This window comes from Solea senegalensis, unplaced genomic scaffold (assembly GCF_019176455.1).
Source record: "Solea senegalensis isolate Sse05_10M unplaced genomic scaffold, IFAPA_SoseM_1 scf7180000017798, whole genome shotgun sequence".
Lineage (NCBI taxonomy): Eukaryota > Metazoa > Chordata > Actinopteri > Pleuronectiformes > Soleidae > Solea > Solea senegalensis.
This window is the reverse complement of record NW_025322525.1, coordinates 188,715-216,324: the sequence shown is the minus strand read 5'-3', so window position 1 is coordinate 216,324 and position 27,610 is coordinate 188,715. Positions and strand designations below refer to the sequence as shown.

General features: G+C 38.5%; 2 protein-coding genes across 10 annotated transcripts in view; both read right to left on the bottom strand.

The window, feature by feature from the left end:
- Positions 1-20,516, bottom strand: part of LOC122764946 (oxysterol-binding protein-related protein 5-like) — a 37,511-nt gene extending 16,995 nt beyond the window's left edge. Inside the window, exons 1-2 of one of the 2 annotated variants that reach the window (XM_044018958.1) lie at positions 20,300-20,516; positions 9,198-9,259 (exon numbers count right to left, since the gene is read on the bottom strand). The gene's annotated coding sequence lies outside the window, so the exon portion shown is untranslated. Of the gene's footprint in view, positions 1-9,197; positions 9,368-20,299 lie in introns of those variants that run through there. The other variant, XM_044018959.1, reaches the window with a different exon arrangement.
- A 1,584-nt stretch (positions 20,517-22,100) lies between these two features.
- The window catches only part of LOC122764949 (receptor-type tyrosine-protein phosphatase eta-like), a 36,858-nt gene continuing 31,348 nt past the window's right edge, over positions 22,101-27,610 (bottom strand). For all 8 annotated transcript variants that reach the window (XM_044018965.1, XM_044018966.1, XM_044018967.1 and 5 more), the window contains 10 exons: positions 27,523-27,567; positions 27,416-27,424; positions 27,195-27,282; positions 26,786-26,876; positions 25,506-25,582; positions 25,177-25,311; positions 24,975-25,091; positions 24,528-24,688; positions 24,283-24,418; positions 22,101-23,608 (listed from right to left, as the gene is read on the bottom strand). In XM_044018965.1, the coding sequence (XP_043874900.1) occupies positions 23,450-23,608; positions 24,283-24,418; positions 24,528-24,688; positions 24,975-25,091; positions 25,177-25,311; positions 25,506-25,582; positions 26,786-26,876; positions 27,195-27,282; positions 27,416-27,424; positions 27,523-27,567 (1,018 nt within the window). In that variant the 3' untranslated portion in view covers positions 22,101-23,449. The remainder of the gene's footprint in view (positions 23,609-24,282; positions 24,419-24,527; positions 24,689-24,974; positions 25,092-25,176; positions 25,312-25,505; positions 25,583-26,785; positions 26,877-27,194; positions 27,283-27,415; positions 27,425-27,522; positions 27,568-27,610) is intronic.

The following is a 27,610-nucleotide window of genomic DNA, read 5'->3' as shown; positions in this document are numbered from 1 at the left end:
GCTGCAGTGCATGTGTGTATGTGTAGCACAGTGCTGAACCCTGAGAGAGGTGGAGGCTGCATGGAAAAGAGCTTGAGGCTACACAATGGGCTGTCAGTGAACAGACAGACACATTCACATATACAGAATTAATATGATTTACAGTAAAAGCCCAAAGGCAGGCCAAAATGGGGCTAAACGCACACACTAGCAAGACAAACCAATCACAGCTGGTTCTCACAGCTGCAGAGAGGTATTTATTGGGAGAGAGGCAGTCTATTACAACATTATGTAGTCTGGACTGAGCATGGGTGTGGCAACCATGCCTACTTAGGTTTTTGTGTAGAGAGTGAGACTGTCAGCCTGAGAGTAGAGGACACGCAGGTCGTGAGTGTGTCTTCCGTGCATACGTGACAGTCTGCGTGTGCCTGCCACGTTGCTGCAAACAGGGAGGATTACACATGCACATGATGTAGTGCCAAAGAGAACAGCAAACACTCCTCTTCAACCAACCGATGAGTTGGCACTACACACAAATACACGTTAATAAATGGACATAAAAGCTAAAATACACCAGAAGTTGTACTTGAATGAGAGGCTGTAGAAAAAATATGTTGCATTCATTCACTTAAATGCCTGTGTGCACATCACTTTACTACTATGGAGTTCCCAGGTTCTCCTGCAGCTTTAGGAACATGCTGGGTGCATCTACATTATAATAGTAAGTATAGATCAATGTAAAATGTAATCAAAGCACAATTACAATTAAATGAAAACACAACAAGAGATTTGTGAAAGCATTTATTGGTAATAGTTTTGACTTTTTCTTTGGTTTGGAGAAAAACAAAAACAGAAGAACCTATGTTATACCATTAAATATTTTAAATCCAGGCTTTTACAGTCACATTGGTTTATATACAAGAATATGTGAGCAGAACCTTTCCAATGTGAATACAAGGAGACATTCTTAGTGTTTTAGTGTGATTCTTATCACACTAAAACCCAACAAAAATCATTCCACACTTCCTATTCTGAGTACTCACTGTGCACAGCACCTTAGGTTTGCCCAGCTATGCTAACATTTACTTCATCCATGCTACACAGGTGCTAGGCTAATATTTATCTATTGATGTGAATTTCTTGTGAAAGATAACACTAGGTTGGGCAACAGTTAAGGTTGCACCTGAACAGTCAATATCACACATTCCTATGCCACACATTAACCTTGATGGCTAAAACAACAAAAACAAGTGACCCAAGGACACGCCCCACTGTGACAGCAGGACACATGGGGCATGCTCGTGTTTAGCACTCTCTATAACAACTGGGAAGAAGAGGGAGGGAAAACAGAGAGGTGTCTGGAAAGAAACGTGTTCTAACCTGTAAATTGGTGATATGCTTGACTGATTAAAAGTCTTTCTCAGGGACACAACAGGCTGAGCTTCACCTCAAGCAATTGCAGCAACATAATTTCTTCTCAATAACACCGTACAAGAGTCTGGTTGAGAGACTGTTTACTTAAGTGAATGATACACCTATCACTGTAGCATGGGGTAAAATGATACCATGCTGGCTTTTGACAGTAGCACCAAATAAGGCATTTCTGTCTTCCAGACAAACACTAAAACTGTCATTTACAAAATAAGCGGATACATGGAGTGTACATCTGGAGGAGAAGTGAAGCCTTTTTCCAAAAATCCCATCCCTTTTTAGATTTATGCTAATTTTTGCTGAAACAGTTCTATGTTTTTGCTTTACGATGTACATTACGATGTACATTTCATTAAACATTACACCAACATCTAACAAAACACCATGTCTGTATTTTAGGTGGAAAATATCATTTAGTGCTTAAATTAGCTGATTAGCACCCATGCTCCATTATCAGCATCTCAGTTAAAGAAGATTATACAGTATACGTTTATACTGTTCAGCAGTCCAAATAAGGCCTTGAATTGAACAATTATTTTGATTAAATGTTTGTGTTCATCTGCATGTCTGGCTGCAGTACGTGTTCAAATTGTGACTGAAAGTGTGAACGCCTTGCAAGCATCAAGCCAGCTGTTCCTAATATGAGGGCACAGATTAAGTCCAGGCACTCCCTCCATAATTCCATCGCTCTAACTATCCTCCATTCAGCACCCCCACCCTGTTAACACCCGTCTCCACTGACGACGAGACTAATGGATGGCCATGTGACCTAGATATACACCAATAGGCTGCCACCAAGTACACTATGTTGGTGTGTATAAGTAATGAATGCATAGATTCTGTAGTGAGCAGACAGCTAAAATTGTACAATGGGGGGAGAGAGGAGGATCACCCATATGTAAGATTCTTCTTTCCTTTCAACGGTAGTGCAGTTCAGCCTCTGCTTTTTCTACAGACACTTTTCCATCTGTACAATACCATGTTCACTCCAACTTGTTCAGTTTCCTTCAATATACCCCCAAAATAAAATTCATTGAATTCATACACACTACCATTGCATGTAGAATTCAGTCATTATCATTCACAATTTGATTTAAATATCCTTCCATAATTTAAGTTGGGAAGGTTCCATTTCTACATTGTATTGGCATTAATTAACAGCTCTTTTACCAATCCAGCAGAAACACCATGACACGTTTCCTTCTTTAATGTCCTAAAAGCTGTAAAACAACAATGGAAAGCTGCCTTGACTAAAGCAAATTAAATAAACTATGGCAACTGTTGTCCAGATTAAAAATATGGGTGTTGAAAGCTTAGCAACTGTTACTGACTTACTAGAGAAAATGTTTAATCAAAAAGTCTAGCCTTCTGTAACTCTGTATCTATTGCATCTAGGAGGACATATGCAGAAGGCAGAACTAGGTCTACAGATACTGTTTTAAACAAGACGTGATTTTTCTGTGTGTGACACTCTGTGGGAGGATGTGTGGTTTAGAAGTTCTATTCTGAATCTTGTGGGAGGGCTGAAAGTATATTTTAAGGAACTCAGATGGAGAAAATGCCTTCCAGCTAGACTTCCCATTTGATCTCACTTAAAATAGAAAACCTTTGTTCTGTGGGGACTGCGGTGGCCCATAACCGTGGCTCACTACAATCTGCAAGGCCAACATTCACCCTGCTCTACCCAGGTCACCCCTGCATGCTGCTGCAGTGCTGCTTCTTACAGTATAGGTCTTTATATTTATTGTCCATGTGGTCTTGCTGATCTAATGAAAGCAATTTAGCCTGTAAAGAGTCTGGAAATGTTTTCAGAGATTCAGAGATTCAGAGAAGTGCTTGCCCAGCTGTGAAAATAACATAAGGGGAAGAAGAGGAGCTAAGGCTTTATTAGTAAAGCTGAGTGCCTTCACTATTCCCTAGCTTCACTTTAGACTAGCAGGAGACAAAACCTACCTCTGAACATACAATCTGTTCCTGAGAACAGAAGGCGCCTGTCAGGGAGAAGGGAAGAGCAATGTAAACATAGACTGTAAATGAGACACTGAATTACCTACAAGCCATGGAAAAGATTCTGAATCAGACCGAGTGCAAAGACATTCATTCCCTTGCTTTCTCCACTACCTGATATAAATACTCACATGGATATCGACAAATACATAAACCAGAGCTACCAAACTAGTTCTTCTCATCTAATGAAGTGAAGGATTCAACCTAAATGAAAACAATTACAATCAAAAAAGGGTTACATTCTTAGCATTTTACCCTTTAAATAAGACTACAATCTCTATAATGCACCAATTCCTCTAAACAGCCCTGTTTGTTAATAATCTCTAGGTACAAAGAGCAAAATTAAACCTAACTCTTAAAATGGCCGTCCACTGAAGCAACCTAATCACTAAAGAACAGTCTTGAAATGAAGAAAAATTCTACTTATTATTGCACTTCAGACTTGTCATTGAAGATGCTTCATGAAGGATTTCTTTCACATTTTTTCTCACAATTTTTTTCAGAAAATACGTGAAATGGGGGGGGGGCAGGTCCCTTGTCACACAGGAGCCGTGTTTGACCTGACAGCCCGAGCCAACTGGCTGTCTATATGTTTGGTTCCTGGCCAGAGTGGCTGAGTGAGAACCAGCCTAAGGCAAGCCTAGCAAGGCTGAGCTGTCGGTGAAAGGCCCTGCATTTGTGCCAAGTAGGGCCCCTTTGTTTACATGAAAATGCAACAAGGATACGTGTATACATGTACATAAATGCAAAGAGATGCCAGCTGAACATTTTAAACATGAAAGAGTCTTAGTCCTTCACTTTGAGAGGCTGTTGCTGTAATTTTAACTCACACCAACAAATCCTCTCATTTCTCTTCTTGGATGATCAAGGACACACTGTGGAGCAGCTCCACTTTCACACCAGAGAGGATGTTTTTGATGTTGGTGGAGTGAACCAGATACAGAAACTGTTATTTGAATATGTTCTCTTTTGTAAATGTGCTTTAAGGATTTAAGGGAGATGCTGTTCTCTTCTTCCTGCCCAGGGACAATAGATTAAATTTAGCTTAAAGCTAACTGTGGTGCAGCCATGAAGCTGTGCAGTGTCCCAGTTAACTAAACTTAAGTAAAACTAAATTAAACTGAATTAAATTAATTACTTAAATTCCCCATGTTGCTTCCGTACTTCTACTAGTAATAATTTCCAGCATGCTGTACACTAAAAGGTGTAATGCTGCCCCCCACAGTCGTAGTCTACCTTCAGCTTCCTCTCCAATTTCAGCCGTCTATATTCTATTAAATTTACACTGCAGACCTTTGTTTTTCTTCTTCTCAGGACAAGATGTTTTTGATAAGTATACTGAGGCTTTTTAGGTTAGCAGATAGATGCTTGCTCTGCTAGGATCCCATATGTTGAAGTGTTACTAGCTGCTTTCTGGTAGGGTGGTACAACAGACACTGTCTTAGGGTCAATTTACTGTAAGCTTTCACTGTGTATATGTTTAACAACATAACAGGCCTTTACTGAAAGAGACAGGGTGCCATGACAAAAATGCTCCATTCTTATATAAGTTCTAAAAATAGAACATGTCTTAGGAACTATGGTTACAACAATGAAGTGATTAATTGATTACTAAATTAAACCCCAACTATTGTGATAATCGATTTAAGTGTTGTTGTTTTTTTATAAATAATCCAAATTCTCTAAATTGTCGTCTTCTTCAATGCGAATGTTTCCTGGTGTCTTTGCATTCAAATCCAGTCTATTATAGATCTATCTATTGGCCAACTTTACTCATCACATTCCACATTGAATAATATATCTCAGCTATGCAAATTGGATTCCTACTCTGCTTCAAGTAACTGCAGCAATTCTAAGGTCCTGCTAGAGCTGAAGACCCATGTGGCAGAAAGGGAACTTATAGAGTGGGGAGTTTGCAGCGACAGATGTTAAGTGTTGATAAGAAGAAGAAATGAGAAAATGAGCTTGTGTCTGACGAAGCCAATGCAGGCTATAGACTGGACCTCAGAAGAGTGAGTGTGAAAAAGTCTGCTATTGAGTCTGCCAGCAGAGGCCATGAGGCTGAACATCCAGAGTGGACAGCGAGGGGGTCATTAATCAAGGGATAAAAGATAACAAGGTGTCAGATAAATTATCTTAATTAATGATGCTATGCAAAGAGTCAGAGCCAGACTCAGTCAGTCTCCTCCATCTGAAATATCCTATTTAATTATGGCTACCTGTCAAACAAGAACAGATGATAGTTTAGCGAGATTGACATAACATTTGATGGGAGAAATAATCCCTAGATATTGTTCAAAATGGAATTAGTAATTCACAGTTTTGGGAATTACTAATCTTAAGAAAAATGCGACTTTCACTGAACCGAGAGAAAACAAAATATGTTTGAAGTGCAGAAATTAGCAAATAATAAAGAACAGCAATAAACCTGAATCAAAGTCTGAATTATTACAATGATGCACTCACTACAAATAGTTGCGTGATGAAAAGTATTTTCAGGTAATAGTCAATTTAACAAAATAACGTATGAGAATACAAATTGCAAACTAGCAAATAGTAAAGCTGACCTGACAACATATTTAAAACATCTCCCTCTGTGGAAAAGTTGCATGACAATAAATTGCAGAATAATATGTGTGGTCAACCCACTTGTATTGCATTAGCAAGAATCACCTTCAAAAAATAAATAAGATCCAAGAGTTGACACCCTACTTCTACCTGCGATATCAGCATGGGATTCCCTCCCAACAAAAAAGCTGGCCAACTGTTCTGTGTTGGACTGCTGAGCACTCTCACAGTCGAGAAAAACTGATACTGTGAGACTTGCTCATGATGTATAAAACATTTAATCGGGTCAAACTGCTGAGAATGCAAGTTCTGTGCTTTGTCCTGGCAGTCACTTGATAGTCGTGTCACAAGCGAGCAAAGAAACTAAATGAACATAATGTAATGAGGCCAGACTATTTCTGTAGGTCTAGTGAGTAAACAGCCACTTTTCTCCACTTACACTCTAGTCTGGATGAACTGATTAACTTTTTTTTTCTTAAGCATTTCATCTTTATCTTTAACAAACAGCAAACAGCTTTAAAAGAACAGCTTTTAAAATTTATTAGTGTTTATTGGCAGCCGCTCGATTTGTTAGCAGCCAGAATTGTGTAAATATGAGGTTCTCATGCACAACAATACAGCACTGCAACTGAATCTACAGATCAGGAATGGAGCAAAACACTGACAGATCTCTTATATTACTATGAGGACATTTTATGAGGAAAAATACTGTGGGTCATCATACAACTGTGGTGGGAAAAATAAGTACAGATACAGATAATAAGTTGAGAACAATTTAATTACCTCACTAACCACAAATCCTACTTATAGCACAGGCCTGTGAAAAGAACTCGACAGCAGCTCCCACTGACAGATACATGAACTTATCCTAAACAGGATCTTAATCATCCACACAACTCAGTGTTCTCATATTTACTCATTTTCCCCAGGTGGTAGTACCTGTCTTGCAAACAAGTCCCATTTTTGTTTACCATGGGTTGTGTTCTTCCCTTAGGAAATTGAAGTGAACATTTCCACAGTTGCATGTTTTGTTTGACGTCTCTATGCTGTTCTAAAAAAGAACTAATTATACCAAGTGGATCGCATGCATCATTAATATACAGCGAGAGTCTCACATTAAGCACAAAGGTGGTTAAAACCACTCCAACCATCAGGAACATGGTGAGTAAACAACAACTTCACTCTGGCTCACTCAGTGTTGACCTCATTAAATTGTACTTTGCTTTGCTGATCAAAAGAGGATGCTGGGTAGTCCACTTTCAGTGAATGTGTTCAACAATACTCATCACAATTTAAATTTAGCATATTAACACTACTGTTCATTTATTCTCATGGCAACCCATTTAGATATTCTTTTGTATGTGTGACTACTCTTTCATAAACTAGCTGCAGACTTACACTGTGTCACTACATATGGTCTATGCTAATTTAGACTATGGTCGACAGATCTCATTATGCTGTCAGTACAACAAGTAATTAATTCATTAAATGATAAGTATTAGGCTACTGGAAAGGATTAAACATTGAAAGTGGAGCAGGTTTGTTATTAAACACTATTTCACTATTTGGGTTTTAGCTAGTTACTTAGTTCTACAACAACAAGAACAAAAAAGATTAAGTGAATCAGTCTAAATGTTTGCACAAGTTTCTGCGAAGGAGTTCACAATTTTGGCAATCTTTGTCTGTTTAGAAAGAATAAGAAATGTAACTCAAAAAAGGATAGATGTTGATGAAATTCTGGGGATGGAGGTTAAGGCCCAAGTAAAGCACATAGACTACAGTTAACCTTTGCATGATAGGGGAACACATTGACACTGTCGGAAACTGAGCAACCGCTAGGTATATAAGGTTAAGATATTTAAGTTTATTGAAGTCATTTTAATAGTTTAAAGCATATTTTTATACTAAACTGTAATGATACATATTACAAAGCCAGAGTAATTAGCTGCTGATCTTGATGACTGGACATTTGAGAGAAATAAGACTTTTTTTAAATTCCATTCCCAATGAGTAGACAAAGCGATGTGTGCACAATTCTAAAGATTATAAAAAGGAACTCAAGAGATAAGGGAGCTATGTAACCAGTCATTCAATCAGTTGAGGAAAGTAAACTGTCAAGAATTTGATGAGGCCAGCCAGGGCTGTAGCTGCAGGGTACAGGACATTTTGCCTGGTTAATGTGTAATTTGCTGTTAAACCTCATACGTCTTCATTTTGCACATGCCAAGATAAACTTGAGCTTGAGCAAGGTTGAATCCAAACTCTTCCTCACTGATAAAAGGTAGGCAAATGCTGCTTTTATCACAGCACAGCTAGCTACCATGATAGGACTGTTTCTGAAGTAAGCACAAAACCATTCTGGGATGCCAAAAGTAGAGACTGTAAGATATTGTGTCATTACTACTATAAATGTGATTCCTCCACATTAAAACTAATTTGTGAACAGTAGGGGATACATTCATTGAACTAAAAGAAAACACACTCAATCTTTATACCCAATTCACAAACGTGCTAACAGCTGTTTGTCTGAGAAACCAAAATACAGACTAAAAAGGATAGCGAGCCAAAAAAAGAAAAAACAATTGACTAGTCATTACACTTACTTTCTGCTACTGTATGAAAGATCAATATGTACTCCAGGCAAACTGCCAATTTACGTATCTCTCTGAAGAATCATTCCGTAGCCAACTGTCATTGTAAAACCTCAAACATTTACTCCCATCTAACTCAAATTAACCAGACACACCCTGTTGGTGTCTTTTAGTGCTGCCTTCTCTCTCAGACTTACAATGACACACAATTGCTCACATAAACTTGCAGAAGCCACCAAAACAGATCAACTGTTAGTGCCATGACACTAACAGACATTGTAATCAAACAGCTGTAGAAAAGTAGCTTAAAATGCAATCAAACCTGGCATAAATACAGAGTAGTTCTATTCCACATCTTAAGAGACATGCTCTAATTATAACTTCTGGTTTTAAAGTGAGTTATCCCTCTTGGCAACATAAGGTAAAAATGTCCTTGTATTCATGTCAAATTTTTGGACCTGCACCTGAGAGAAAACCAATTCATGAATCAAACGTTAACCTTGAACTGTAATGCGTTGATGTCACATACCATTTGATTACCTGAAGCTCACACACACAGCACAGCTAGGTTATTTAAGCGTATGTATTATTAAGACATCAAAGAGAGGGTCACAAGCTTACCTTTCACCTGAGCTGCAGGAGACGCCACATCCAGAAGCCTTTATGAGAGCAGCCTGCCTCACCTGCAGAGACACACAAGTAAGAGACAGGTTTCACTTTTACTCACAGTGTATAAACAGGCAAACAGCTTAACTCCCACAGCCTCCTCTTCCCATGCTCCACACCACTGTGCTATGGAGAGGAGGACCCCACCCAGTCCCAGACCCACGGGAGCTGCTCACGTCATTCTGGGCCAAGTGAGTGCAGTCTGTTTGCCACCTGCACACACACCACTCAGTCACTTTGAGCTAATCTTAAATAGAGGTTGACTGAAGTGGGTTTGTCTATGGCCAGTGCAGATCTTTATATAAAAAAAATTGCTATTAGATATTCTTGGCCAATTATTGTTTCTTTTCCTCCAGCTTATTAAATATAACTGTTAAATAATAACAAATGGTTCACAAATTGGTTAATCTAAATAAACATATACTGAACAACACTTATAGTTTGTTATTTTGTTCAAGGACAGCACACTTACACTTATATATCTTAAATAAAAAATTAAGTATGAATGCAACAGGTAAATTGAAAGCACAGTAGAAAAAAGGGTAAATACATAATACTGGCTCAAATGATTAAACAATAGTTGGCTGATGACAATTTTTTGTAAATAAATCTGTGGTTAACCCTCATGTGGCATGGATCTGTGCCGCAGGTGCACCCATGGTAATTTGCCATGGGAATCATACACAACTCCTTATGTAGACTTCCTGTTTATAGGCCACAAACTTATGCATTGTTGAGAATATTATGATTCATTTTATATCACATTTTCAGTAGGGATATAAAGTATTAATAATTGTGCAGAAGTCACACAATAGACGGTTTTTCTTTTCCTAAAAATGAGCAAAGTGAACTTTGATGCATTTTTGTGTTCATTTTTGCCTAGGTTGTGTTGAAAAGAAAGGATATAAGACACTCTATATTACACAAAGCAGCCAAAATGCCCTGTGCTCCAAGGATTAATCAGTCTGAAGTATATGGGGATAAAGGAAGAACTAACATAATAACAAAATAACTACCTGGTGCAATAAAACTATTTCAGAATAGCTGGCTAGATGGCAGCTGTTGGGATTTCCTTGACATAAACAGGATTCTTTTCAGTGTGTTTTCATAAAAGGGATGGTTCTTACATGCTTTTTTTGAAAGTGTGGTTTTATTTATAAGTGTCTCATAGTCAACAGTGACTGTAGAGTAAATGCCTCTGGTGTGCCATTATTGCTGGAGAGGTTCATTTACACTATTTTGATTTTAGCCACTCAACAAAAGGCTCAGCAATAGACCAGCAGCTCCTCAGTCTCCGTTCTTCCTTGATGGACTCTCACAAAAACATATTCATCAAATAAACCCCATTGACCTCGACTGGACTTTTTCTCGAAATGCCCATTCATACAGACTATACATCATACAACCACACTTAACCGAATAATAACTTCAAGTCAGCAGAAACACACCAGCAGGGACAACTAACCATAACCAAATGGACAATGACACAACTTCTCTTACACCTGACAAAAACTGAATCCCACAGGACAGTGAAATGTGCACAAATACACCCTTTTCCCCCATTATGAGTACAATTGAGTTACTTGCTCTTATTGGTTGCACTCAACGTCAACATTCTGGTGTTTTATTTTCCCTTGAAATGCCTTAATCCTGCCAGTGCAAAGAACAATGCCTTCTCTAACAGCTGGGAAGTGTGATAAGCCACAAATCCAAAAACAAAAACAAAAAACACTCACACCAGTTCATTCAAAAACACATGTAACCCTAACATACTAGTGTTTTAATGAGCCCTAACTGGTAGAGCAACTGTATTTCATATATATATATATATATATATATATATATATAAAAAACAAAAAAAGACCTTGGACATAACTCTGTGCACAACACCCCAGTTAGTGTACAGCTAAACAAGTGTAATATGGGTTGGTATTGGGATAGACATAAATACTACGGCCAAGCAAAGGAGCAAGCAATAACACTTGAGTATGTCTAACATAAATACAAAGTACACTGAGAGGGAATACAAGCCAGTGTTTGAGGGAAAAGACAAAGAGGGGACAGGAGTCTAACTGGAGGAAAAACACTAAGATGGAGGAGATGGAGAGGAGAAGAGATTTAAGACGGTCTCTGGGGCCAAGGCATTCTCAAAGTTACAAAACCGTCCAGGTTTTTTTATATGGCTTTACACATCACACCAGGAGGACAAAATGTGAAAAGTGTGTATGTAAAAGACAGAGGAGACGGTGACCCAGTGTGAAGCACGATTAGGATGGAAGGACTCCATCAACATGCTCATGCACACACTGTCCTCCATTTCCTCATTTACACTAGATGTTTAAGTAGTTCACAGAACAACTACGTGCCACATAGAAATGACAACTTATGACCAAAATGCATGTTCTTAATAACCATTTGTACTATAATAACCTAAACCTGGAGTTAATATTTAGGCTAAGAGACACGCCTCATCCCAGTCTTCTATTGAGATCTATTTGAAGGTCATTTCTCCATGCATACAAATGTGAATGTGAGTAGGTCATAACTTTACTTTGATAATTTACCTATTTTTATTAGATTTGTGATACAAGACAATACAGGACAATGGGGGTTCCAAAGAAGTCCCAATCTCTGTTCTTAGATAACCAGTTATTTGTAAATACTTATATTTGTAAGGGAAGGTTATATTTATCAACCAGTTGATGTATGCTTCCAGAGGTTTCTAAGGAAAGGGTTTGAGTCTTTTTAATAAGTGATTTAATGGGTGCAGAGAAAAGGTGCAGCTGTAATGGCAACTTGACAAAATAATTATGCTTATCCAAGATGGGGCATCTGAATCTAAAAATGAATTTGTAGCTGCACCACATTGGGCTTCCCTATAATAAAACTTCAAATTAGGTAGTCTGAGCCCAACTTGATCATATGGTAGGTAGGCGAAGCCGTGGAGGTTTACTGTTCCAAATAAACCTGGTTAAGTGTTTCCTGAGAGTAGAGGAAAAAACAGCTGGAGGTGGTAGTGGAATAGCCTAGAAAACATAAAGTATTTTTGGCAGGATGGACATTTTAATAATGTTAACATGAGCAATCACTGAGATGGGTATAGTTTTCCATCTTTCTAAAGAATCCAGCATTCCTTGACATAATCTTATCTATTTCAGGGTTGATTCTACTCCCCAGATACGAGAAACCTTTGGGTGTTTTGTTGTTTATTTTATATCCAGAAGTTTGTCCGCATAAAGGGACAAATGATGTTCAATAATATCAGGGGACTGACGGATGGCTATAGCCAAGTGTTCAATGGCAAACAAAAGCAATAAAGGGGGATAATGGACATCCTTGTCATGTGGATTTACACAGACTGATTGATTTAGAAATTCTACAGTTTTTTTTGAAATTTCAGCTGTGTATAACAGCTGAATCCATTTAAGATAATGGTGTGGCCTTTGTGATTTATTTCAAATTACAATTTGTAGCTGTAACTGGGGCAAACTAAGCTCAGCTTGGGAACTATTAGCCACAATAGCTCTGAAAATTGAACTATATATCCACCTATCCATAACTATATAGTTATGAATGGGTGAAACGCTGCCTCATGCATAGACCACAACCAGAGCTTGGTGTGCTTCTCCTCAAACAAACAATGAAGAAACATTTATATGAGCACATGGCTAGCCCACCAATTTTCCCAGTAGAGAGCCAACAGTGACTCACTGGAATGGTCCAGGCCAGATCCTTCCACTGAATTATAGTTGTGTCTCCGGCTCAATTACGGAAAACAATAGGAAGGGTGTGAAGAAAAAAAACTCTAGACAAAATAATGGTTCTGGAGACTGTGGCAGCAGAGAAAAACCGACCAACAATAAGATATCTTAATTAGGATAAGCGCTGTCACTGACGCCGTAAAAACATTGTGGTAGAAACGAGGCCATGGATGATCTTGAGAGCAGCAATTTGACACAAACACATTACGCAGGATGCTTATGAAATTTTAGCCACAGTAAGGAAAGATAAATTGTTGTAATCATAGCTATGCAGTGACAGTGTTACACTTAATTGGATATGCTTGCCGTGTTAAGCCTGAGAAACTCCAAGAATTGAGTAAATGTCACAATGGCCTTTACACTAGTTAATGTACTGCTCTCCACTCATTTCCACAGGTTTTTAAGACCTGCTTGAGCCATGATTTGCTATGACACAAATACATTTAAAAAATCTATTTACATTAATGTTTTACTCAATGTGAAGCTCATAATTTCGGCATAGTAATAAAAAATGTATGGCTGTGGGCAGCCAAGTTTTTAAATTAGGCAGTATTCACCTGGTTGTTCATCAAATGTCACTGAAGCATTGTGCAGCATGTTAATAAGCACTAAATAAATGTACATTTCCAAATGTAATCCGCATTTCCCCTGTGCTTCCCACTGCCTGATCATTTCCTCTCGTGGAAAATATTTGAACTGTCTGCTTACAATATAACCATCAGTGAAAAACAAACAGCATCACTTGTTAAGCTAGTTTACACAAAGATGAGTGGATCAGCCAATAAACCTTCCCCAGCTGTCACAAATATAGACATGATTAGATGAGGACATCCGAGGACAGTCCTCCATCATCTAAAGCATTATCATTTGACGGATTCTCTAACATTTTTAGAAATACATACTTCTTTGCTCCTGCACTGGGAGTAAGATAAAACGATCAATATCAATTCCATGTGACTGCATGCAATAGAGAGGTCAGACCAAATGTGTTTATATAATTACAAAAGAGAGGAGAAAAGGCTGGAAGCCAGAAGACAAATGCAGGAGGAAAGGATGAATGCTCAAACACTGCTTTAAGATGTTTCCGCATCCCTGATTGATATCTCATAAAAATCTGACAAAAAACAAACATTCAAAGATTTAAGGCCACTATTATGAGTCAAATCAAAGCGAACAATCAAATCCTTTTACAGCCACCTTTCCCATTTCACTTAGATGAAGTACTACTAGTTGAAGTCAGACAATGATCCCATTTCATGGAAACAGTCCATGCTGTGAAACCTGAGGTCTGCCTTAAAGGTTAAGTCGACACTTGGTTCCTCGAAGCTGCTTGGCAAAGACAGTTCACATGAGAGTATCACAACTTTCCTTTTGGTGTAATTTAACATCACCCAACTACTCCATTAGCAAAACAAACTAGAAACGCACACTTGTAAATAAAATACTGACACTTGAGCATTTGTTTTCTTAATGAAAAAAGTGGTGTCACTTCATTAACAGTTATTAACTGATTTGTTTGAGGCTACTGAAATACCACAACATAAAAATATCGACAACCAGATGCCAAAATTTAGAGCCAAGGCTGACTCAGCCTGCACAGAGATTACCATGATGACTCTCCAGCTACAGCTTTAACAGACTGGTGTTATAACCATGACGTAATCAAGTCTTGCAGGAACACTTCTTTCACAATAGAAACGCTGTTTAAAGTATGTCTGAAACACAAAAAAAAACACGATGTGAACAAAACAGTTAAGCCCTCAAACCTGCAGATTTTAAGCAATGGACATGGATTGTGCTTCGAGGTGAGCAAGATATATCGTTTTAAGACAATATTGTGATTGTTGTTTTAAAGATATGCAAATTGACTATTTAAACAACTTTGCAAAGACAAATAAAACGCACAATGAAACTCCCCAAATTTCCTGAAGCAGAAGCCAGCCTTGGTGCAGAAGTGAGCAGGATTCAGTGTCACATGACCACTAGTGGACCTACATGTGTCACATGACCTCTGGCTAGAACAGGTTAGCCTTGTGGGTTTATGTTTATAGGGAGAAAACAGAAACCCCCGCAACTAAATCTTTGAAAGTGTTTTATTATTTACTCTTGCTTGTTTGCTGCACCATTTACCTTTACAGCAGAACATCCGAATGTTTACCCAGACTTCAATGTTTCAACACTGTGGTTCAGTTAACGTCTGTAGGTTTACTCAAAATAAGAGTTGTTTTCCTTAAACACTGTGACCACTGAAATAACCTGTCAGCAACAATTAATGACTTAAACTTAACATCAAACTTTTAAAGGATATCAACTAATTATCTTTGTTGTCAAAAACCCACCATTATATTATTTTTTTGTCCATATCATTTTGTAGGACTGGATCAACAAAGTTTTCGTAGATCATAAAGCAGACATACTGTATGTGCAGCAGCCTCACACAGGTGATATTGTTCATCCATATATATATATATATATATATATATATATATATATATATATATATATATATATATATATATATATATACATATACATATATATATATATAATATTAATCCACACATAAACCTGTTCTTCCCACTGTGCTTCTTCATAGTACTGCATTAGAGGGACTTCTGAAACAGCTCCTACGACTTCTACAAAATAAAACCACTGGGATGAGAGAAACGTTTACACCAACAGCAGCTCCATACATTGAGCTGGAGATGAGTGAGAGGTGGATATCGATTGAAGAGGAGTTAGCTTCCATGAGAATGCTCCAGCAGCCACTGGCTCTGTCAAAGAAGAGTAGCGGAACCACAGTGTTAAACTAAGTCTATAAATACACACCAGTCGTCCAGCAGCCTCAGGACAAATGTCAACAGGTCAGAGGTTAATTGTGCACCCTAAATCTTTGTGTGTAAGATGGATGTAAACAACAGGCAGCAAAGACTATAAAAAGGTGAAAGGTGTGAAATATAGATGAATATGTTTTTAGGCTTCACAAGCACAATTTGGCAAATATATGCAAGCAGCAGGCAGCTGTACATTACAAGCCCACATTCAAATGCAGACAAATATCTAATAAATTATCCTAGTTTAAATTAGCTCTGCTAATACCCAATATTTATACTTCTGTTTTAACTAAGTGCTGTTGCTGCTTTTATTGTAGAACCTATTACTCTTTGTAATTGTATTGCTCTTGTATTAAATGTTTCATTTTGTATTAGCGCCTTATTCTGTGAACTGTCCTTGGATGTCTTGTTATTTTTAGTGTTGGTTGATTGATTGAAACAATTTACAGTGGATTAACAGTTATTAAGCACTTTGCATGAACTCTCATAATAGAAACACTGTTTATTTGCCATCCATTTAATCTGATTAATATAGTTTCAGAGATATGAAAAGCTTTGCCTTTGACCATTTGTCTCACTTCTTCCCAATATTAATGTGGTTCCTCCACCTAAAACTACTGATAGTACATGACGTTATATCCTGTCAGTAGCACAAAAGAGCTAACACTAAAATATTTAAAGCTAGACCTCATGAATGAAAAAAGTGTGTGTAATCAAAATGTCATGGCATGGTTGATGAGTTTTCACAGTGAAATGTGGCTTTCTGTTATAAAGAGACATGTTTTGTTTTTTTTTACTTGAAGGCCAAAACCACTCAAGATCAAGGAGGGAACCTTGGCACACTAGAGACCGCGAAAAGTGCATTTGCTCTCAGAGAGATTGAATATGGAGCACTGACGTACATCATCATGGCCTAGTATGTCAGTGAGAATTTCCATGGAAACGTAAAAACACAAAATGCCCTCTCTAATGAAAATTGGAGGACTCGCAACACATGCAGATATAAAGGGCTCATTGTAAGGTCATGAAGGAAATTCTTCTTTTCAGGAGACTATACACTTTTCATGAATATCATATTTAAGTTCTATCAATAGATCCCTGTAAATGTATAAAAACTTTAAATGTTAAATGTCCAAAACCAAATTTTCTTTTTTCTTTTTTTAGCAAAAGTATATGGAAAAACATATACTGATTTAGACAGACAGACAGACGACTTTATTAATCCCTTTGGGAGGTTCCCTCGGGGAAATTAACAAATTTATGGCTTAGGGATATTCCTGTACGCGGCAAAACAGGGTGAATGGGAGCTGATGAGAAGAACTGAGATTCCAACCAGCTGGATATATAGTAAGGGCCATAAAAGAAGAGTGATAGAATGGAAAACAAAAGGCACAGTCTATCCTTGTGCAAAGCACATGTAGCTGAAATAGACGCGATATGTCAATTGCAGCTTAGTTGGTAGAGCTGGTGCCCCGGGGGGGCAGAGGGCCCATTTGCTGTGACCCAGGTTCAATTCCACCTGTATCCCTTTGCTGTTTATCTTCACTGTCCTATCCAAAAAAGCCCAAATATATAGTATATCTAAAAGGTTATCTCCTTCTCACATATCTGCTTTCTGTAAACAAGTTCAGTTTTTTTTTGTCATCATATCCTCTTAACAATCATTAGAGATAAGACTGTAATAGGCAAAGATTAGGAATAAGGAAGGAATATGGTATGAGAAAAGGCAATGATGCAGAATTATGCATGCCAACAACCGTGCAACACAAAATAAATAGAAAAGAAAATGTAAGAGGAGAAAAACAAAATTGCTGGTCTTGGCTAGTCGTTTATCGTCTTCGACCCTGACACCACCAGGATCCCCTGGGCTGGTGGCTGCTTGTTTAGCCACATTTACAGTATGTGGTTGGACATCTGTTGCTTTGCCCTCCTGCTAGAAAAAGCAGTGATAAAAAAAAAAAACAGCACAAACCACCCACAGAAAGTGACTCAAACAGCTCCTCACATTCTCACAACCCTTTTCTTTTTTGCTCTCCATTGACTATCACTCTTTCCTCATTTGTCATTCATAGCAGGGCAAAGCCACAGTTCTAGTTGATAGGCTTAGGGACCAAAGCCATTAAATATCCCCGCCTGATTAGTGCAAAATGGACCGTTGCATGGCAAGACCAAACTTGTGTGGGCGTTGACAGATCACCATAGATAACCTCCCATTATAGAAGAAAATTCTAAAAGTTTTTTAAAAAAAAGAGTATATGTAAATTTGATGATAACCCTGATGCTTCTCTTTCACTCCCCTACAGCAACAACATGGTGTAACACTAACTAATGTTAGATTAAAGACAGAGCCTGCTAATGTAAACCACTGTGTTGAATGTCACTTGTCCATTTTGGCTGCAATCCAATAAGCACATAAGGCTTTTCTAAATATCATATATAGACCCTTTAATGTCCCTTGTACATAAGATATAGAATATTTGAAGCAACATGGAAGTAAACGCTAAGTTAAGTATGTTTGTTTTAATTAATTTGTTTTATTAATTCCATGAACTATTTGCTACTCTGCAGAAATGACCTTCAAATGCCTGATAAGTTACAATCTGAGCTATTGGCACCGCTTACAGTCTGACATTTTGCGGTCATTCAATATCAGATCAATTGCAGTCTAATGCGAGTCAGACGGGGAATCCTAATACCCGATATTAACCCTTTGTTGTACCATGTGACCTAATCTGAAAGACAGGGTTGATTACAAATGCATACAGATCACAAAAATGGTGAAGCAATGAGGACTTTGAAAGGCTTGATAAAAGTGGATAAAGTGTCCCAGTATCACCAACACTTTACTTTACAGAAGTCTAGTAACCACTTCCTCTTGTCTAATGAGATTTTTTTTGTGAGCAACACATTCTCATAAGCCTTTTAACTATGAACTATAGCACATTTCTATGTCACTTCAAGTTCACCTCCATATAATACCACACGATTAAAGATGCTGATGATGATATAGTGGCACTCTACAATCCACACATTTAGTCAGAATCTTATCTAGGTCCAAAATCTAAATGTTCTTTAATGGTTAATCTCTAGCCTTTTCAAAGGTAGTGACTCAAATGTGAGCAGGAAATTTCACAGTGGAAATATAAACCTTTTCAGTTCCTATGTAGCCAAGAAACTGTTTCCAAATGACTGATGTCTAATCACATGACTGCAATACTTATCTTCATCTTTATCGAATATGTATCACTGTAATCCACATGAGGATCGCAGGGGGTGCTGTGCCAATCTCAGCTGACATATGGCAATAGGTGGGGTACACCCTGGACAGTTCGCCAGTCCATCGCAGGGCCAGATGTAGAGACAAACATTCATTCAACCTCACTCACACCTACGGTCAATTTAGAGTGTCCAATATTTACCCATATTGCATAATTTTGGACTGCGGGAGGAGAACCCAGAGAAAACCCATGCACACACGGGGAGAACATGCAAACCCCGTGCAGAAAGGCCCTAGTTCCAACCGGGCTCGAACCCAGGTCTTCGTGCTAACCACTACACCAACTATGTGGCCCTCACTATAATCCAGCTGAAGTTAAATCTTTGGAGAACCTTAGGGGAACGTTGTGAGTTAGAAGGGGCCAGTTTACTTGTGCATTCCACTAAAGGGACCTTCGTGCAGAGGAAAGGAAGTATATATTACAGATTTAGCTGTAAAGCTGTAAAACAATAAAAAGCTGTGAATGGAGCCCAGAGGTCACATGACTTACATTGTGATGAAAGGTTATTATGGTTAGTGTGGTCAATGATGCCAATACTGCCTAATGTACCTTTATATTACGTGGGTTTACACAATATTATGTCATTGGTTTTTAGAGTAATGGAGGTTTTTTTTTATTGTGCCATTAGCCTTATTCCACCCTCATAAATGTCACATAAGCCGATATGTGTGTGTTATCCGCACATGATTGCTCCTTTGATCAACCCAGTTCTCTCTCACACTCAAAGCAGGAAGGAAAATCGAATAAATAGGAGGAAATCAAACCAATACCCCTGCCTTTGTGTGTCCCCCCTGACATCGGCTAAATCCAGGTTATATCCACACAAACAAGTGACAGCCAAACCGCAGCCGCATGTGTGCTGCGCTAATGTGGAGATGAGGTGGCTAGCTAGTAATGTTAGCCACCTCATCTTGCCCAGCCAGACAGACAGATAACGTTACTACGACCACTGACCACATTCCTCCGTACACTGCGTTGTTACGATGTCCAAACAACTACTGACGCTTCGATTCTGAGCAAAAATGCACACCCTCCATATTCTTAGTCAATGCTACTCAAGCTAGCAGACATAAGTTGGCATATTAAACGGCGGTTAGTTGAAGAAACGCTGGTAAGCGTCGCTGAAAACACTAAGTTGTCTTGTTGGCATGGTGTAGCAGGACAGCGGTTAGACGTGAACTCACTCTGTGTCGACCGTGGCGGCGCTCACGCAGTTGTTTCCCTGCTCAGCGTCATGGCACAGGGCTGAGGGAGATAGCGGCACTGCGGGGAGCAAGAGTCGGGCTGTGGCAGACGGTGAGAGTGCGCCGGAGGAGAAGTTGCTCTGTTTCAACATGGAGAGTGTGGAGTGAACTGGACCCTCCTGCTGTTGCTGCTGCTGCTGCTGTGGATCACCAGACTCCTGCTTGTGCTTCCAGACTGTGGTTTCCACAACGTGAGGTCTGGCGACACCTGTGGCTGCAGTGGCACATAACACCTGCTGCATGACACATACAGTACAACTGCACCTCTTTAACACTGTAATAATAATAAAATAACAGAATCATAAAGTACTTAACCACCTACTGTGTATTACAGTAGCCATCATTGCCTACAGTTAAGGCTGGGCAATTATTGGTTCAATATCATATGTTGATTTTCTTTATGAATTGTGCAAACATCCTTTGAGGCAAAACATACAACTGCAGTGTTTGGTTTCCCCTGAGATGTGTGAAATGTTTCTCTGTTTAACAAGTACTTGTTGGTTTCTGTGAATAGAGAAGTTTAAAAAACAAAAACAAAATAGAGTTAGAGTATCTAGTCTCCTTGACTTTCACACAGAAGCAAAACTCAGTCTTAAGTTGTCTCACATTTGTCTTAAATAACTATATATTATATATTATTGAACACTTTTTTTATTATGCTAACTTTTTCTCCCATTACACACAGCCCTTACTATAGTGTATTTCATAAAGACACATTATACTTTATGCTGAGTTCCAAAAAAGTACCACTGCACAATTTTGAAAATTGAAAATGTGTGTGTGTGTGTGTAGACTGTATGGACCACACTTACCTGTTTTAAAAGGATGATGTGTTTTGGTGTTTTGCAGTTATGAGGGCCACCTTTGTGACAAATTATCATTTTGAGAGACTGCTGCCAGAAAATGTGCCACTTCATTCGGAAGCCGAAACATGTCGTAATCCATCGTGATGGATTTACTGGGACATATTAAATTTGGATCACCTAGTTATTGTCCTATTTTAATTGAATTTCCTACTTGCAGGTTGAATTGCTGTCATCATGCAGTTCGGTTCTCCGTGTACTTTTCTACTGCAAAAATCACAGCACAGGAAATAAGAAGGGGACATTCAAATGCCAAATCTATTTTAGCTCTGATGACTGGTGGATCTGAGAGACGTGGAATAAGGATAATGAGGAGGTGGAGGGTGTGAGGTTAAAAGTGGGGAAAAGGGAAGGAACGGCACAAGCTGTTGGAAATGTGGTGAGAAATAAATATCACCACCTTTTAGCGAGGAGCCTCCTGAACAGTGCAAATTCATTTGATTTAAAAACATTATAGTATTGCGGTGTGCGGGCCTGATCTGAGCTGTAAAATGGAGTCAAGACACTCTATATGTAAGAACTTATTTTCTCATGAAATAAACAGATATGGCATCATTTATTCATCCTTTGAGGGTGCACTTAGGTACCTGCATTGCTCTGAATAATGCAGTGGAGTGCCAACTCAATCCTCCCCTGCAGCACACGCAGCTGCTTTGCTCCTTTTGACCATTCCTGTTTGATGGAACAATTATGAAACAATTTGCATAATGAAATGATCGGTGTCACGTGTGGTGGCAGGACACAGTTCTGTTTTCAGCGGCGTCGGCCCTGAGAGAAACAAAAACCAGCGTATGCTCACAGTAAAAATCTCAATTGTGTTCAGCTAGTATTAATGACAAGTAATTATATAGATGATACACTTCATAGGCAAAGACATATGTGGTGTAAAACATCTTTAATGCCATTTTGTTTGACAGGCTTAAAGATATTCAAATATTAATCAGATTGCATTTCTTTTGCATTGTACCAGCAAGCATCTTATAAAGCATATCAAATACATAGTTAAAATAAATGCCTTAAATTCAAAATGTGCTTTTAAATGTTACAAAGTTCATTACGATATAAAACAAATAAAAGAGGAGTTCCAAAAAAAAGGCGTCTGGACAACTGGACATATCAGTTCTCTTAGAAAAGTTAGACCCTTTGGAAGCAGTACATAACGTTTCTGCTCCTCTGGTGATATCAATATCACAGGAAGTGTCTCTGTTTCTATTATACATTTATAATGTAATAAAAAAAAGAAATTATTGACAATAATGAATGTGACCTTTGGCTTCATCAGACTACACACTGATGCACAATGGATTATCTACATTTCAAAATAAAATGTCCACTGTTGACTTCCTGAGCTTTTTCTTGCAACTGAAAATGATAAGGTTAAGACAAATCCGATGCATGAGCTAAAATAGTTGAGGATACTCATAAGAGAATAATATCACATTAAAAAAAAAAAAGTGGACAGTATATGAAGACAAATGCATCCAGTGCATTATTTGCTACAGTGTGCACACACATACAAAGTATTCTTCAGCAATTAACAACTAACGTTCCATTAACAGTCATTGCACAGTTCAAATTGGTTTAGATGTGCAAAAAATACAATAGTATTATAAAATACAATCTGACAAATGTCAACAAACTATGATAAACTGAAGGAAAAAAAACACATAAGGACCCCATAAGGAGGTAAAACAGTCCATGATTTTCTTTTGGATTATTTCTTTCCAAAAACAAAATAGAAGAATGCCACCTAGTGGTATTTAAGTGCACATGTTTTTAAAAAGGCACACAGTTTTTATACCAGCATTCCTTCACATAGCCACTCTGATTGTAATATGCCTTTGCAAGCATCCAACATATTACCTGAGCTGAAAAACAGTAAATCATATACAGTAGTAAGCAAAAGGAAATAAATTACAACTGAGCAAAACAAAAGTATTCACTTATGGGAAAGAATCTAAGACAGAAGTTTACATATAAACCACAAGTCTTTGGACAGTGATCGTCTCCACATACAATTCTCTTCTTCAGCCAACATTCAATATATTAAAGAAATAAATACAATAAAAATGACACGTTTGAATCCAGAAAGTTACAAGGTCCATAAAGACAGGTGTATAAAAATAAATACAGCTAAATCTATTAAAGGCGATCCCTTTACAAATGTTTGCTCAGTTTTGTGCAAAGAGCACAGGAGGAACTAGACGACCTGAGCAGTTTTGGAGGCCTAATTATTGTTGTACCCGTTTTTGTTATGACCTTTTTTGGGGTCTATGTTCTCATAAATGGAGAATGCAGCGGCATTTTGGTAGATTAGATCCACATTGGTTCCAGTTCTTGACTTGATGATGTCCATGGCACACTGGTTTAAGAACACATACTGATCCTGTCAAATCAGCAAAATACACAAAATGTCATGACATGTATAACCATGGACGGATAAAATGTGAACATAGTTTTCTGATTTGCAAGGTGAGACTTATGGCATGTTGCCACCGGCTCGACTCTGTCGAGGTTCTGAGCGAGCTGAGGCGATACTATGCGTAACGTCGCCAGACTGCCAGCCACTGATTGGTCAGAGTGCCGTCACAGGAAGAGACGTCCACAAGAATCAAGCCAAATAATGCTGAACTGTAGATCAGTTAAAACTACTTAACAAGCCGAAAAACGGGTTAATCTCCAATAATTACCAGGGAAATGTCTAAAATCTTAATATTTAAAATAATAATTAAATATATTTCTCTCAACAGGCTTGGAACGCAACACATATTTACCCCACTTCATAGTGACTAACGCTAACTCTGCCTTTACACCGGCTTCTCTCTCTTCACACACACATACACAGCGCCACTTGCGCACTCTCTCCCTGCACGTACACTTGCCTGGCTCTTAAAGGGGCCGCAGCATTCTTACAGCAGCATCGAACAGTAGTTTACACAAATTCATCTTGCGGGCCGTATTGGACCTTCTGGTGGGCCGTACGTTTGACACCACTGATCTACAGTCTATGTGTAGAACATGTATGTAAGAAAAAAACAAATGAATGTGACAGTGTCATACCTCCGTCTGCACCATAAGGGTCCGGTGCATACGCAGCTCATGGACAGTGCCGAAGATGTCCACAGCATTTTCCCTCTCAATCTGGAAGATCAGAGTGTCTATGGCTATGAAGGTGCCTGTGCGTCCAACACCAGCACTGAGTGTAGACGAGGTGGATGAGAGAGAAGAGAAAATATCAGCCGATGTATGTATTTGTGGCATGGGACTAAAAGCAGAAGTGTGTTTCTGTGTGTGTTCAGTCAGACCTGCAGTGGACCACAGTGGGCGAGTGTTTGGAGTATTGGTCCATGTGTTCTCTGACCAGATGTCTGAAGCCGATGAGGAGCTCGGTGGTTTCTGGTACGCCATGATCTGGCCATGCTGTGAAGTGGAACTGTCTCACTGAGCGGGTCTCCATAGTTTTCACCTGGAGATTGAACAACACACAACTCATTCACAATTTGGGATGAATGAGCACTGATAGGTGACACATTTTATTGATGCACAGTGTGGGACTTTTGTTTTTTTTTATATAAGGAGCCAGATGCGTTTTTGTTTTTTTTTGCACTTCTGTCACATCTGTCATTTCTGAGCAACCAAAACAGCTGAGATGAGTGAAGTTGCTGCAGCTTCACTGACTGAATTAATTCAACTAACTACATTAATCACCAGCAGGTGCAAAAACTCTGTGTGTGTAAGATCCTACCACTTACGTTTTTAACTTCAAATTCCCTGATGGTCCAGTCTTCAAGTGGTATTTCAGAGGTTGTTGTCACAGTGATGTTTTCAAAGTGCTTGGTGCCAGGACCCCAGTACTGCTCACATTTTACCTAGGAGAAGGAGAGGCCGTTTGAGACATCCATGTGCATGAAGAGTGCTGTGGCTGCCGGTTGTGATGTTTGTGTTTGCACTTACTCGTCCCTGTTCATTACAGCGTGTCAGCATGACCAGGGTCTGTACGTTCTTCTCCCATATCATCCTCCAGAAATCCCCGACTGTGGCAGGCAGAGGACCCTGAGATGCTATGAACTCCTTCCTGGAGTTGAAACCCTGCCACATGAAACAACAGCCAAACCACAGAACACAAACACCCATCCTGTTTAGTTTCCCCTAAGATTCAACATGGATGGACATGGTGTGGCGTTAAGCAAGCGAATAAGTAGTGATGTGGTTCAGCAAGATGTTCACTGATACTGAAACAAAGACCGAAGCAGAGAGCAGCCAAAACGAGTGTGAGTACGCACCGGCATGTAGTTAGCATTGATGTAGTCGTCAAATGGACTTCCATGGATAATAGAGAGTTTCACCCTAGAACAGTCATCTAGGAGTTAAGAAAAGAGCAAATGGAATGAAAAGAAAATGGAAGGTGGCTGCACTGATGTTCTCTTTCCTGCAATGTGAGGTCCAGTGTGTAAGACTTAGTGACATATGAAGGAGAGACCACAGACTCCACAGGTCACCCCTCCCTTTCCCAAGATTGTCAAGACAACACTATGGCCTTTGCATACCAGAAAGCATGTTGTTCTTCCTTCTCGTTTATTAAACAGAACCAGGAAGAGAGAGCATAATAGTCCAGTCTTAGCTGCCCTACACTGGCTCTCTGTAACATTTAGAGTTGACTTTAAGCTCCTCCTCCTCCTTGTATACAAAGAACTTCATGGGCTAGGACCAAGCTACATTGCCAACTCCATTGTTAAATTGGGGATGTCGCCTTTGTTTCTTATGGCTCTAAACTTTGGAACACACCCTTAGATATCAGGGAAGCCATCTCTCTAGATATTTTTAAATGAAGACTTAAAACTTATCTTTTTACTCTAGCCTTCATCTAGCTCCTGCAATTGTAGTTTATTTTAAAGTTAAAACATGGTTTTAACCTCTTGACTCTAGACATTACCTATTTTATTCCACCCTGCATTGTATTTTACTGTTTTATTTGCATCTTTTGTTTCACTTTAAAGTTAAAACAGCGTTTTCTACTCTTTGACTTTAGACTTTTAATGTTGTATTTGCTTTTTAAATGTTATTTTCCTTTTATTGTGAAGTACTTTGAGCTGCAATCCTTGTATGAAAGGTGCTATGCAAATAAAGTTTACTATTATTATTAAATTACAAAAAAAGAGATAATTTTGTTGTGATTAAGCAGATAAATAATAACCAGAGGAAAATGTGCGTTATGGCAAACATCTTTTCAACTTCTCATGTATGGCACTTCAGTGCAGCATGCCAGATTGGGTTCAGCTCAGGCTGCAGGCAGCAAAGTTTCCATCTCTAGTTTTTAAAGCAATTCAATCCTTTTTAAACATATACCTTTGGGTAGTATATTAAATTTTGCCAATAAATCCATCTAATGTTGCAGACTGGACCTTTAATTTATATACACTGCAATTGATCTATAAGATTAATGATTAGATGTTCAAAAAAAAACAAGAATAATGTAGTAGACATATAATGACATGTGATGATATGGTATAAAAAGGCGAGGAGTGTTAAAATCAATAGAGGTGGATTTTTGAAGGTGACTCACATGGAAGCACATTGTTGTAGCGGTTCTTAGCCTTGTTCTCCAGGGTCAGAGCACTTGTTCTCGACTGACCTGTGCCAACAAGCTTCAGGTCCTTTAAGGGCAAAAAAGAAAATAAATGAAAGGTAAAATGTAAACCCACAATCTGGTGCATTTGCAAAACCTTAAAAAAAATCAGCTTAATGTTATTCAGGTGTATAATTGCTGTAATGTACAATAGTTTTTTGGCCAAAAACTTGGAGCAAGACGTTAAAATTACGTTATGAGCACATATTAATTGATTACTAAATGACAAAAAAGGATCTTGATTAAAGTGGATAATACATTCTTTGATATTGACAGTGATAACTGACTGTTATGAATAGACTTATTCCTTCATAAGGATTTGTAGAATATTACATCAATATTTCACCTCAAACTCTTCAGCAAAGCCACAGTTGGAGTCTGCTTTCTGCTTCCTGAAGTAGGCCTCATAGTCCTCGATCCTCACAGATATACTTCTGCTCAGACGACCACCAGGAGGAAAGATGGCAGATGAGTTTTGTTCAGAAAAGCACTTCAGGTACAGTTCAGCCTTTTCCAGTAACACTGCTTAACGTTTGATAGATCACTGTATTAGTCATTCATACTTACGCTTTGGATCTGGAAAGAAACGAGAAAAAGCAGCATTAACTAACCGCAATGATTCATGTTTTAATTTCAATTTAATTCTAAGATGTTATGTTAAAAATAAAACATACCTCATGGACTGAAACTCAATCTCTGTTGTTTCCTTCTTGTACATCCTACAGCACATAAAAAGGTGAGGTTACACTTTATTCGTGTACA